This window comes from Lissotriton vulgaris, chromosome 3_1, assembly GCF_964263255.1.
Source record: "Lissotriton vulgaris chromosome 3_1, aLisVul1.2, whole genome shotgun sequence".
In the NCBI taxonomy this organism is placed as follows: Eukaryota; Metazoa; Chordata; class Amphibia; order Caudata; family Salamandridae; genus Lissotriton; species Lissotriton vulgaris.
The window spans coordinates 512,254,055-512,268,607 of record NC_141689.1 but is presented as its reverse complement, the minus strand read 5'-3'; the positions used below and the strand labels follow the sequence as shown (position 1 = coordinate 512,268,607).

The following is a 14,553-nucleotide window of genomic DNA, read 5'->3' as shown; positions in this document are numbered from 1 at the left end:
TGCTGATTGCACTTACCCCAAGCCTTGGAGTCTGACAAGCGGACCCCTCGCTGCATTGAAACCGGCGCGTAAAACGCCAGCGCCTCGAGCGATCGACAGGCCACGCCCCCTTTGGAGGCCACGCCCACCGCCCACTGTATAAGTAGGACGCTGACCACTAGCGTCTCTACTTGCATACTCGCTGCTCCTGAGGCGGAAAGCCGGGAGAGCCTTTTTAAAACTATATTTCTGTGATTTGTTGTGTTTTTAATGCTGATTGCACTTACCCCAAGCCTTGGAGTCTGACAAGCGGACCCCTCGCTGCATTGAAACCGGCGCGTAAAACGCCAGCGCCTCGAGCGACCGACAGGCCACGCCCCCTTTGGAGGCCACGCCCACCGCCCACTGTATAAGTAGGACGCTGACCACTAGCGTCTCTACTTGCATACTCGCTGCTCCTGAGGCGGAAAGCCGGGAGAGAGCCTTTTTAAAACTATATTTCTGTGATTTGTTGTGTTTTTAATGCTGATTGCACTTACCCCAAGCCTTGGAGTCTGACAAGCGGACCCCTCGCTGCATTGAAACCGGCGCGTAAAACGCCAGCGCCTCGAGCGACCGACAGGCCACGCCCCCTTTGGAGGCCACGCCCACCGCCCATTTACTCACCACTCCATAAGTATGTGCCTCCCCAGGAAGCGCAGCGGACGAGCGCAGCGGGCGCGCCGTTTGCGCGCCGAAGGCGCGCCTAAGGAAAGCCCGTCTGCGCCCGTCCGCGACCGACCGAGACCAGAGGCCATACACTCTGCTTCTCTCATCCAATACTCCCGCTCGCAACTCACCACCCTTCAAGGAAACTGGACCCTACCGGCTGCTACCTTAGCTCGCATCTCCAATTTCGAACTATTAACCTCACAGAACTCAGGCCATACCAACACCTTGTTAACGTCTCTAAATACGAGCCCCTCTAAACGGCATCCAGATGCCCTTCCCCCCACTGCTATCTCTGCCATATATCTAAACACAAGATCGGCAGTAAAACACCAGCTCGATCTCTTCACTCTACTTGACTCCCATAAACCTGACCTATTGTTTCTTACCGAGACCTGGTTCTCGGACAGCTCCCTCCCTTCCTTGCTAGCGATACTCCCCCCGGCCTACTATGCCATTCGAGCAGATCGCTCCTCTGACAGGCCCGGTGGAGGGGTCGCCTTGATCGCTCGCAAGGAACTCACCTTCCAGCCTTCGGTTTCCCCCTCCGTGGGAATCTCAGACTGCCTAGTGGTTCGCTCTCTTTCCTTTTCCCCCCCGCTAACCTGTGTCCTTGTGTACAGACCCCCGTCCTCCCCCCAAACTTTCCTCCCCGGTTTTCAAGACCTAATGGCGACTCTGGTTGTCAACCACGCTTCCATTATAGTTCTGGGAGATTTTAACTTTTGGCCCTCCGACCCTGCGGAATGTGCCACGTCCAAGGAGTTTTCAGACTCTCTTCTGTCACTCAACTTCACATCAGTTGTCAATACTCCCACACACAGGTTGGGACACATCCTAGACCAAATTTGGCAACGCGATTGCCCGGTCAATTCCCTTTTGATTTCCCCATGTTCATGGTCTGATCATTCACTAATCACCTTTTCCCTATCCCCTGTTCCACCACTTAAGCCCACCTCTGCTAGAAATGTCTGGGCGCGTTCATGGAATCGTGTTGACATCGAAGCCCTCTCGACTCTCCTTTCCTCCTCCAGCCCTGATCTGACCGCACTGCCTTCCTCAGGGCAGGCAGAAGCTATCACCAACTGGCTACGGGTCGGGTGCAATGCCATCGCTCCTCTAAAACGCATCGCAACCAAACGCCCCAAAGACGCAAACCGCTGGTTCTCAGACGACCTAAAGATCAAAAAACTTGCTCTCCGCCAAGCTGAACGACAATGGAGACGGAACTACTGCCCTACTGCTAAAAACCGCTATACTGAACTTCTTAGTCAGTACAAGAAAGCCATTCTAGACCCAAAGAAAAACTATTTCTCCTCTAAAATCCAACTCGCGGAGAATCGGCCAAGAGAAATTTTTTCTATCATCCAGGATCTTGCTTTTTCTGACAGAACTTCACTCAAGCCATCTCCCTCCCAAACACTATGTGACTCGCTCAATCACTTCTTCCTGGACAAAATCAATAAAATCAAAAGTAACATTCCTCCTCCATCCCAGACCTTCACCGACCCCACCCGTCCTCTAGTCACGGCACACCTGGACTCACTTCCTTCCCTCTCGTCTGACTCATTCCTCTCCATTCTCCCGTTGGTTAAGTCCGGCTCCCCGCTGGACCCCTGCCCCGCCTACATTCTAAAGCAGATTTACACTTACTGCCCTTCACCACCTTTAGCGCTCCTAAACAGCTCGCTGGCTCAGGGCATCGTCACCCCTGCACTCAAATCGGCAGTGATTGTTCCGATTCTAAAAAAACCTGGAGCAGATCCCTCCGATCCAGTCAACTTCCGCCCAATTTCCCTCTTGCCTTACCTGTCCAAGGTATTGGAACGACACGTGGCAAAAACCCTGAGCGAGTTTGTGGAAAGTCATGGTGTGTTGGCTCCAAGACAGGCCGGCTTCCGCCCGGCCCACTCAACTGAGTCCGTTATAACATCAGTTCTGGACAACCTCCGACAAGGAATGGATACCAATCAACATCAGGCTCTGGTCCTTTTAGATCTCTCCGCCGCATTTGACACGGTGGATCATACCATCTTACTTTCACGTGTCGAAGCGGCGGGAATCAGAGGAACAGCCTTACTTTGGTTATCCTCCTTTTTGAGCGGCCGGACTCAAGCGGTTCGTCTGGGAGAGTTCTCTGCGGAATTTCAACCCATACAGTGTGGTGTCCCCCAGGGTTCCTCTTTGTCCCCCTTTTTATTTAACCTCTACATTGCCCCCCTCATCTTTGCTTTACAGCAACTGGAGGTCTCTGTGTACAATTACGCAGACGATCTCCAGCTCATTTTTTCCCTCTCCTCTACCCCGGAGTCCGTGTCCAATGTCCAGTCCATTATGATCTTCATCCAAGACTGGATGAACTTCAACCACCTGAAGCTCAACCCCGATAAAACGGAGTTGGTGCTGACGGGTGGTTGCTCCAGCCCTTGGACCTCCTCCTTCTGGCCCCCCTCACTAGGTTCCCCTCCCACTCCTGTATCCTCTGTCAAAACTCTTGGATTTAAAATTAATAATCAACTCTCCCTACATTCTCAAGTTTCTGCTGTGGTTTCTTCAGCCTTCCTTTCACTTAGGACTATCCGCAGAGTCTCTCGATTCTTCACCCCAGACGCGCTCAAACTAATTCTTCTAGCCATGGTAACATCTCGCATTGATTATGGCAATATCCTCTACCATGGCATGCCCAACTACCTCATGAGACGTCTCCAGCTCGTTCAAAACCAGGCCGCTCGGCTGGTTTTTAACCTTTCTAAATCACACCATGTTACCCCACTTCTCTCTTCCCTTCACTGGCTCCCTGTCCGGCAACGCGTCTTATTCAAGCTCGGCTGCACCATTTTTAAAGCCCGGACAGGCTCCGCCCCTTCCTTCATTAACTCGGCCATTCAATCCTATACTCCCTCACGTGATCTCCGATCCGCTTCTCACCACCTTCTCCTGGTTCCCCGCTTCAAACGGAAGAAGTGGGGTGGTTCAAAATTTGCTACCACAGGTCCAGCCTTCTGGAATTCCCTCCCATTGCCCCTCAGAACCTGCACCCAGTACCCCCTCTTTCGTAGAGACCTCAAGACTTTCCTCTTCACCCAAGCCTTCCCATCCTAAATGCTCAACTTTTTCCCCTTTCCGACACACTGAGTAGCAGTTTCCAGTGAGCGCCAAGAAACCGCCAGGTGTACGAGCGCTATACAAATCCTTTCAAATTCAAAATTCAAATTTGAAGTCTAATAAGAAGCATTAAGTGCTGAACTTTATGCTCAATGCTACATCTCAGATAAGGTTGCATTCGCTTCATATTACAGGAAGCTCCTACTATGTCATGTCTGTCATTTAGGTGGCAGGAAGATATATCTAGATCCATGCTCAATACTTGGCATATATTTTTAAGGAAGAGATTGAGGTTCATCATAGATACAGATTCAAATGCCTCTTTTCATTTGAAATAATATAAGGCTGTATAAAGATTCCTCTTTAAAATTTTATCCTGCCTTTGCTCCATAAATATGACCCTCCATAGTATCCTCCTTAGGGAACTGGCCTCAGATTGAGACCCCCAACGTAAGAGTGCAGTCAGGCTCAAGACAAAAGTACATATGAGGACACATAATCTTTGTAGAGCTTTTGCCTCTACAGTGTCCATGAAGAGACATTTGTCAATTGGTAGACCCTCTGTCTCATATTACAGGGATGGTGAGATTTTTAGACAATATAGCTGCATTAAAAGGGAAAAGTGTCTGTCCGTGGCCATTAAAATAAGCCCTTAACTCATTTGTGCATTCAAATGCTTCAGTATGTAAGTGGGATATACAATTTCTATCTTATAAGTTGAAACTAATGGTTATTGTTACAAATGGGGGTCTCTAGTTGGGAGAGGTAGGTACCTTTGTCCAAATAGGGACCCTTGTTTCACGTTAGGGTAAATCCCCCTTAGTAACCTGGCACGAGCAGACAGGTTTATCCCAAAGGCAAAGTGTAAAGTATTGCACCAACACTCACAGTAACACAGTGATAACACCACAAAAGGACACCACACCAGTTTAGAAAAATAAAATATCTTGATCTAAACTTAAGACCAAGACGACGCAAATCCACCATACACAGTTAAAAACATGACTTTCAAAAGGTTTCAAGAACTCGTAACATAGAAAACTAGAAATGCATGACTTTTCACCAGCGTATCTGTAGATGCTTCAAAGTTCACAAGTCCAACAGCCGCAGCGTCTGAAAACAAAGAGATGCGACACTCCTGAGACCTTGGGGAGGCGATGCGACAGTCTCACTGCATGCAGATGAAGGGTTGCGTCGAATCCGGTCTGTACGGGGAGTGATGGGTCGATTCTTCGTGCCTGTTCCTGTCTGAGGGTGATGCATCAGAATAACTTGCCGCACAGGTACGATGCGTGGAAACCCGGGATATGTTGGCGCTACGTCTGTACTCTTCAGCCATGATCCCTCAATACATCGATTTCTGTAGTTCTTTGAGTTTCTTCTTTCTTCCAGTTCCCGAACCGCTGCATCGACCTCCAGAGGCCCAAACCTGGCACAGGAACCTCTTTGCAGGTCAGAACTCACAGCAGCAGAGTTTAGGGGAGCTGGGGTGATGTCTTTGTGTCCCTGAGACTTCAGAACAGGAGGCCAGCTCACTTCAGGCCCTTGGAGATCTTCTTCAATGTAAATGTGTTGTACTTGTAAAGTGCACGGCTGCCCCAGCGACGGGGCGTCCCGGCGCTGCAGTCATACCGCTGTGGAACCCTTCCTGGCTTTTCCCTGTGAAATTTCCACTCCTGGGCACCCCCAAGGTGAAGCCAGGCATCCAAGCGCTGCTGGGGCCATCGTGGAGGTTAAGCAAGCTATTGCCCAGAGTCACAGAGTGGGACGCATGATTAGACTAGGCACCGAGGCGAGAGAATTATCAGGTCTGGGGAGATTAAGTCCAAGAGCCGCTGAGGCGGGAATTAACCCTGGTCCCGGGCCAGACCTCTGCATCAGGTTCTGCCGCTCTAACCATTGAGCCACACTTCAAGCAGGGGACACATTACACAGCCAAGTCCTTCTCCTTTCCTTGGCAGAAACAGCGACTGAAGGCCAACCCCAGAAACACAGCAAGGACAGTACTTTTCCTCAGTCTCTCCAGCTCTTCTCATTGGCAAAGGTTCCTCTTGAATCCCAGGAGTGATCTAAAGTCTTGGGTTTGATCTGATGCTTCTAGCCCAAAATGTATTTATACTCTTTGTGGAAGGGGCTCTGAACGCAGTTCAAACCAGTTCTGGGGGGCACTCTGCAAGTGCACCACAACATCCATTTTCAGTGTGAACCTTTGCTCCAGACACCCACAGGGGGGCGGAGCCTGCATTGTGGTCGGCAGGCACGGCCCTATTCAGGTACAGGTGCTACTCCTCCCACCACTCCAAATGCAGATCAGGCCTATTGCCTAGTGCTGACTCATCCAGACACCTGGAGCCACTGCACCTCCCCAGCCCCTGTCACTCCAAAGCCAGACAGTCACTCCACAACCAGGTAGAGACACACAGGATGCTTGAACAAGAAAATAGCCACTTTCTAAAAGTGGTATTTTCAAATGCACAATTTAAAAACCATCTTTACGAAAATATGTGTTATTAAATCCTGAGTTCAGCGATCCCAAACTCCATTTTTCTATCTTATCGCTATGGGAAGAAATGCTTGTAAAATGTTACAAAGCATTCCCCATTTTGTCCTATGGGGCAAGATAGCCTTTCAATAGTGAAAAACGAAATTGGCAGTATTTCACTATCAGGACATGTTACACACACCAGTACATGTCTTACCTTTCACAAATACTGCACCCTGCTACGGGGGTACTTTGGACCTACCATAGGGGTGCCCTATATGTAAGAAAAGGGAAGGTTAGGGCCTGGCAAGTGTGTGCACTTGCCAAGTCGACATGGCAGATAACAAACTGCGCACAGGCACCGCGGTGGCAGGTCTAAGACATCATTTCAGGGCTACTCATGTAGGTGGCACAATCAGTTCTGCAACTCACTAGTAGCATTTGATTTACCAGCCCTTGCACACTCAGTGCACTTTACTAGGGACCTACTAGTAAAACAAATATGGCAATCATGGATAACCAATCACAATAACAATTTACACAGAGATCATATGCACTTTAGCACCGATCAGCAGTGGTAAAGTGCCAGAGCTCTACAGAAAACAAACACAGGTCAGGAAAAAATAGGAGGAGGAAGCAAAAAGAATCATGATAACCCTGCAAAAAGGGCCATTTCCAACAGAGAGAGATGTGAATGTCTTTTAACCTTTTAACCTTGTTTTCTAGCAGCACATATGCTGTTCAACATGGCTGAAAGTCACTAAAAAGCGCTATGACGCGGAAAGCGAAGGCCACATCATAACACTTTTTTATGTTAGGAGGGGCTGGACAATAAACTCAAAAATGGGAGGTGAAGAGACTTGGCTTCTGCCCAACATCCTGTAATTTTGGGCTTTCAGTATGTTTGAGACGCGTTGAACAGCAGATGTTCTGCCAGACAACATGGCTAAAAGACATTCACACTGATTGGCCAATACCTCGGGCATTGCCAAGACCTAGTGGCTTTGCCAATGCTCGTTATTTATGCACCAGAATTTCCTGTTGCTTTTCCTGCTACAGACTTTTGTATTCTTTTTATTTGAAGAAGTTGGTGAGTTAACGGGCTCAGATGGATTATAGTGATTTCCTCCCGGTACCTTCTCGATTAAAGGCACCTTGGACCTCCTCTTTTCAGATATTAGGTAGAGAGAAATCGTAACAACTAGGTCACCTGGGATGATAAAAGATAATGACTCAAAAACATGGTCAGAGTTTGCCATTGATTTCTCAAGAAGAGCTAAATCAGAGCTGAGAATTCTCTTCAAGCAGAGGAGAGATTCTAAAACCTGTAAATAATCTCCTACACGGTTGGATGTTTCTTGGTCCCCCGCCCCCCCAAGTTAAGCTATGGATATTGATACAAGAGCGAGGGGATATTACAACAGAGAGTATTGCTAAAAAGGTTGAGCGTCATTTTAGCCGTCTTGTCCACTGACACTTCAGAGACAGACTTTTTTTTTGTACGGCCATACCACCCTGAAAGCACCTGATCTCAGAAGTTAAGCAGGGTCATATAAAATAATGTTCTGTCTGGAAGCTGACTGACATCGACATTTGGTTCAGAATAAAGAAACCAAACTATATAAGATCCGCCTGGAAGATTGTTTATTGGCACTGATGGTTTAAATTGAAATGTGAAATTGAAGTGACAATAATTCATGTTTTATTTTCACGCTCCTTTTGTATTTTAATTTTTGTAGAGCATTCCGGGGGTTTTGACGATGTCCCTCTAGGAAGTTGAGCGTGACCCTAGAACTAGTAATATTTGAGTACGAAATGTAATTTGATAGCTCTACAGTGCACAAAGTAGTAGACCCTTCATCGTCTAGTCGTAGAGTATTTGTTTTTTTTGGTGGTCAATCATTCAGTGTACCAGTAATTACAAAATAGGCTGCCTTTATATCTGGTAGAAGAAAATCTGCACAAGTCTGTTGCCCAATGTAGTTTGCACACCCTGTACTTCTGTCATTAGATTGTTCGTAAGGTTTACCAGTGACCCTATTGGGGGCTGGGGGGAGGGGGAATACCTTCTTGCCATATTCAGAGAGATATCTTGCTTAGTGACTTTCTGGTTGGGTGTAGGCATTTTTGATGTCCTTCCAGTCCCTCTTTTTGTGCTTTGAGTATGACCGTCTGAATAAAAGCCTGCATTTATATCCTCTTTTTCAAAGAACGTTGAGATGGGTGCTAAACCTTTTAAAGTGCCTACATGACTTGATTTTATTTTCCTGCATGCCCTAAATGTGAGTGCTTTGCTCCAACATAATTTTCTTGCAGTCATATTGACTGGAGGGTAGGTAGCCCCACTAATAGCAAGACTATAGAGGAGGTAGTCCCTCTAATAACAAGCAAAAAAGGTGCCTTGGACTAGATTTTTAAAACCCTAGTCTGGATGCTATCTTATTAGCACTGCAGGTAAGAGCAACAGCTAGGGTTTGGGCTAAGTGTTGGTAATCATATGGTTTATTGAGCTCGAGTTACAAGAAGTTACTCCCAAGTGTACCTCTTAAATAAAAAATCAGGGTCCTAGCCTTCTGGAGCAAGGCTTTCTACTGAGTTTTTATATCTGGTGGCAAATCACCATCAACTGTAGGTGGCCTCCTGGATAGTGTCCCTCCACCACACCTTGGAGCCCTGGCAGTCCGGCCAGAAGGAACCTTCACCGTAGAGACCAGCTGGATACATCAACCAGTTGTCTGCACTGCAGCCGCTTCCACCGCTTATGCCCACTTTGTTGCCAGTACCAAAACGGCACTTCTCTCAAAAGCCCCTCCATGTTGCTTGGATATGAATTTACCTTGAATTAATGAAAAGACAAGAGGCTTTTGGCAAAACTGGAACAAGTTGGTTTAATTAAATGCAGCGACCGGGAGAGCAGCAACAGAGGCGTGTCTGAAGACTGTCTTGGTGTACAGAGGGTTTAGCCGGCATAATACATTGTTCTTGAAGCATGTCGTTTACAAAAATCAACATTGGGGCATATTTATCAAACGTGTGTTCACCAATAAGTTAGATTTACATCAAAATGCTTCTTTTTAAGTCCTGTTCTAAACCAACATAGGAAAAATATGACTTCTATTCTGAAACCGGGCCTTCAAAAAATGAAAATGAAAATGCTGCTTGAGCTTCATGTAGTAAGTAGCAATCCGTCTTCTTCTTGGTGCTACTCTGTGTGCCAAGGCACTACTTAGAAGGTTACATGTCGAAGGGATTGCTTGGAAGCTGGCTCGCTGAAGCAGTTCAGTGTTGCAGGGACAGACAGGATTCTATGTTTTGTAAGTCACTCCTGTGGTTGGTGTACGTCTACACTATAGCCTATATGTGACATCTGACTGTATACCCCTGATGCACATTCTGCCCATATTGCTGTGAGCTTGCTTAAAAGGGTGGTTTACTTTTGGAATTATCAAATTATTTCGATGTTTAAGGGACAGGTCACATGCATTGAAAATAGTTCATTTGCCTGCTGGTGCTTACAGTCGCAATATGCCACTAAGATAGACCCACTATAGCAATAAAATCTGGAGAGACCTCATGCAAACTTACATTTTCATACAAGGTGCTTTAAGGCTTGAGGTGTAGCTATGTTAAAGGTAGGTCCAAACACAAGGCAGATGGGTCTTCCTTCGTCTGTCTAGAGCAGTCTTGGTGCAATCTGAGAGTGGAAGCAATAGAAAAGTTCAGTCTGTTAGTTTGGGTATGGTGATATTGGTGAGATGCATTTAAACTTAAGACAGACTGTAGACGATTTAGGGCCATATGTATCAACAAACCCTTTTGCGATTCCTGAATAGCGATTTTTAAGGATTCGCTATTTAGGAATCGCAAAATGGTATGTATAAAGAAAATCGCATTTTATTAGCGATTCCTTAAGCTTCCATAATTGCGAATTCGCATTTTGCGAATTCGCAATTAAGGAATAATTTCCAATGCATTCCTATGGGCCAGGAGGCCCATAGGAATGATTTCCAAATAATTCTCAAATTGCGAATTCGCAATTTGCTAATCGCAATTTGAGAATTATTGCAAGGGTGCAGGGGTGTCTCAAGGACACACTGCTGCACCCCTGTAAATTACATGTGTGTGCATATGGCGCACATACATGCCCAATGGGCATGTATGTGCGTCATATGCCATATGCAAAATTGCGATTCCCTAAATGCTATGGCAAAATAAGGAATCGCACAAGTTTGCAATTTCTTATTTTGGGAATGTTTCATACATCCCAAAACATGCAAAAAGGCCGTTTGCGATTCGCAAATGCCGAAATTCTGCGAATTTCGGCCTTTGCGAATCACAAAAGGCTTGATACATATGGCCCTTAGAGCCATGTTTAATCGCAGAGTCATGGTATATTTGCATAATTATGGGTAAGAGCACAACATTTTTTGAGCACCTAATTACCACCATGATCCCCAAATGGTGCCATCTCCTGGTATACATGCCTGATGCACATTCACAGAGGTACTTCAGACATTTGTGCCTACAGGTGGAACTTGCTACCAGGGAAACTCTCTAGTACTGTCTATTTTCTAAAGTAATACATTTACATGTATTGACAAGAACTTGGCTGTACTCAGGGGAGGAGGTGATCACCCATATAACTGTATCTTTGTACTTTTTCACAGGCTTTCCCAGCTTGTTTGTGTACCTACTATACTTATTAACACAAAAGACTTAAGTTAGTGTGCAAACTGTGAGGAAAACACCAAGACATGCCCATAATAAATTCGATGAAGGAGAAGCTCAGCCTTTACCTTGAAAACATTTTCATATTAGAGGTCAAAAGGTTCAATTTGTCAAGGCAAGTCAGCAAGCAACTTTACTTCTACGGCAATCTACAATGTGCGTATTCCTCAGATGCAAAAAATAGAATTATTTACAAATAGTAGACATATACTTATGATGAATAAATTTACTTTTTAAGCCCATGTGAATTGGCCTCCTAAACTAATAATTTGACTGTTTCTACTCTGTGATGTTTATGATTGGAACTCTTGGAATAACTTGTGTGTAATGTTCTCTAGCATAATTTCTTGCTTTTTTTCTTTCTTGCAGCGATCGGGCCTTCATTTTCGACACACAGACAATACAGTACAATGGTTAAGGGCCATGGAATCCATTGGACTGCCAAAAGTAAGCAACTGAGAGCACGTGTTAACTTTTTCTTTATATGATATATACTTTACTTGATCTCTTTTGAAGTAACATGTCTTTTTGTGTAAATCTGTTAGAAATCTCTGTCAAGCTGTGCATCAGGCCTGCAGGTAGGCCTAGATGGTGATGCTAGAAAGTGAATAAGCAAGGTGAAATCAGCCGAAAAGACTATTAACACGATGCTCGTTTGATATTAGGATTTCAGTTACTGAGGGGAGACCTAATTGCCAAACCTCCAACCTAGCTGAGGCTTAAACTTCAACCTTATTTTACCTGCCACTGAAAAGATTTTTCGTTATCTACTCCCTTAACAGTCTGATGCCCAACATGTTCAGGTCATCTGGCATGTCCTTTCTTAAACTGTTCACTTAAATATTCCTTGACTACATTTCCTCAATTCGTCCCTATCCTGCAGGCATAGCATTTTTTGCAGGCTGTAATACTAAGTCGCTGCCCCATGGAGATGTAATCCAAACGCATTTCCTGAAATTGGGCGCAATGAGCTTGAATTTGTGGTTCCAGCCTTGGCCTCCTACACTAGTAAACTGTGACTGCTCTGAGGACAGGGCTCCTTTTCCAAATGAATCTTATCAAATCTGGACCAAGTTACCCATTCCGAACTTCAGCTGAAGCCTATGAGGCCTGTAGACTTTCTATGGTCTTACCCCACGCTTTAACTATATTATTTATTTATATTTATTATTTATTTATTTATAAACTTATAGAGCGCAGCTATCACCTTGCAGGTATCCTGGCGCTAAAAGCTCCGTGAGGGGTGGGAAGAAAGGTGTGACATGGGCACTAGAGTACTAGGCCTTAGGGAACAGCCAGGTTTTCACGCATTTTCTGAACGGGAGAAGTTCCTCCAATTGTCTGATTGGAAGAGCATTTAGGATCTGAAGAGGGGAACTTCATTGGCCTTTTTTAATTAACTATTTTGCTACTGATACTGGCGCAACATCCTGTCTTATAAAGCTTAAATCGTGAAAGCCCATAATGTTTATAATTCTGCCCCCATTTTAGATGCTACTACAGGCAAACCTTACGGTTGCTATTATAAAAGAGCTGTGCGTTTCAGAAGCCAATAGCATATGGGGACTCCATTACAGGGATCAGCTCTTAGACCTTTTTAAGATATAAAACAACAGAGGAAGAATTGGTTCCTTAAATTTCCTGATCTTGAAGTAGACGCTGTAGCTTGAGTAATGCAAAAAAAAATCTAAGCAGGAGCTCCCAAAAATATCCAAATACTGCAGTTGATGGAGTTAGGTTGAAAGACTTTGAATGAATCTGGTGAGGTTCAACTTTATCACTGCGGCTAAGAAGATACTTCTGTGGATCCAATTAAAACTTTAAGCATGATCTCTCATTCTTTTCTTGGAAATGGTCAAGAATAGAGCGCAGACAGGTCAAGGCGGAACGAGGGCCGAGCTTCAAAAGGGCAAGCATAAGAGAAAATCTTTCAGAGCACAAAGTGCATTACTCTCGATTGATGGAGTGACTTCCGGGCAGAACAATGCTTCCTCACCCATCCTTCAAGAAGACCTTCACAATGGTCCTATTTAAGGAAGGCTTTTATTAAATCCCTGTTTAAGCTGGGAGCACCACCCCCTTAACTAAAGGGGTCAGTCCCATTTTGCATCATTCCATAATTCTGCATGTGGCTCAAATGGGACTACCCAGTCTTTCAAGTGTCCAGGATGCTATCTACATTCCCGAGCTCCCACCATATAAACTGTGAGTGGAAGATGCACTTGAATCTTACCCCTTAGGTCGAAATATTATTCAACAATTCTGTTGTGCAAAGTACATGATAGTGTGTTATAAAACTGATCATATATACATACATAAATACTCTATGATGGTCCTGGATTTCGTAAATATTCCATGGATAGGTACAGTATGCGCTAATGGTGGTGGCCTCCAATCAAAGGATCAGATGAAATGTACAGCTGTAAGGGGCGTAGCTTCAAGGGGTGTATTTGGGCTGTTACACCGCCCTAATAAATGTATTTTCCGAAAAGTTGTTGGGTACAGCGGCTTTCAGTCGGGTATGACGAGGTTTTGTCGGATTTCACCAGGAATGTTTACATACACAGACAAAAAAGCACAATACTTTCTCCCTCTCACTTTTAAAAGTGTTCAAAAATATTGGTTATTTTACAAAAAATTTTGTTCTCTCTTAGTACGACTACCAATCCGCCTTCCTCTCCATTTCCACTACTGCTTAGGCCCCTCTTGTGCACTCTTTTTGTCATATAATGTATTTGAACATTATATGCCAGCTTGATTGTTGGAAAATCTGGAGCTTAAATCAATCTTACTGACCAAGCTACCCCTGACAGCAGTAATGTCCTTTTATTTGAATTCAGTTTAATTCTAATCTTTGTGCAAGTATTTGATTAGTGATTCATTGTTGGTGTTTTTGTGAGACCATAGCTGTGTCCTATTAGCTAGACATGTTGCAGTAAGGACAGATGTAAAAGATGTTGAAGCGGTCTACTTGGTAGCAGTGCCTCTGTGCAAGCCACCTTTGAGGATCCTCGTTCCTAATCAAATCTCTGCACTCCTTTTGTTTCATATCTTAATTTCCCCATTTTTCCCTACCTTTTTCCTTATTCAAAGACCTGCCATCTTGACTTTACTAAACGTGAAATGATGAGAGAAAGCAGTGGCGGCTGGTGACATTTGAAAGAGGTGGGGCATAAACTTTCTGTCAGAGTGCACTGTGGCGAGCGAGCGAGGCTGAACATCTTAAGAGAGGGTTCGGGGGGCTTTTGAAAAAATAGTGGGTAAATGGTGCATTTTCAAGAAAATTTGAGAAGCACAGAGACTAGAGCTGCAAAGACACATAGAGCAAGTGGCAGCACTGACTAGGACTTGTGCCACACACACAACCAGCTGCAGTACAGAGACTAGAGCAGTAGATAAGTGTAAGAAATAGAAACAAATAGAAGTGCCACACATACACTAAACAGAAAACGCTTTCAAATAACAGACACCCCAAACAAAGGATGCTCCATACCCAGGTTATACATCGCTTTTAGCTTTAAAAAGAAAGTCACAAAGCTAAAACCTAACAC

At 45.0% G+C, this 14,553-nt stretch overlaps 1 protein-coding gene across 2 annotated transcripts in view; it reads left to right on the top strand.

Annotated features, from left to right (window-relative positions):
* The window catches only part of IQGAP2 (IQ motif containing GTPase activating protein 2), a 1,114,959-nt gene that overhangs the window by 511,765 nt on the left and 588,641 nt on the right, over positions 1–14,553 (top strand). For both annotated transcript variants that reach the window (XM_086960756.1, XM_086960757.1), the window contains exon 4: positions 11,372–11,449. In XM_086960756.1, the coding sequence (XP_086816882.1) occupies positions 11,372–11,449 (78 nt within the window). The remainder of the gene's footprint in view (positions 1–11,371; positions 11,450–14,553) is intronic.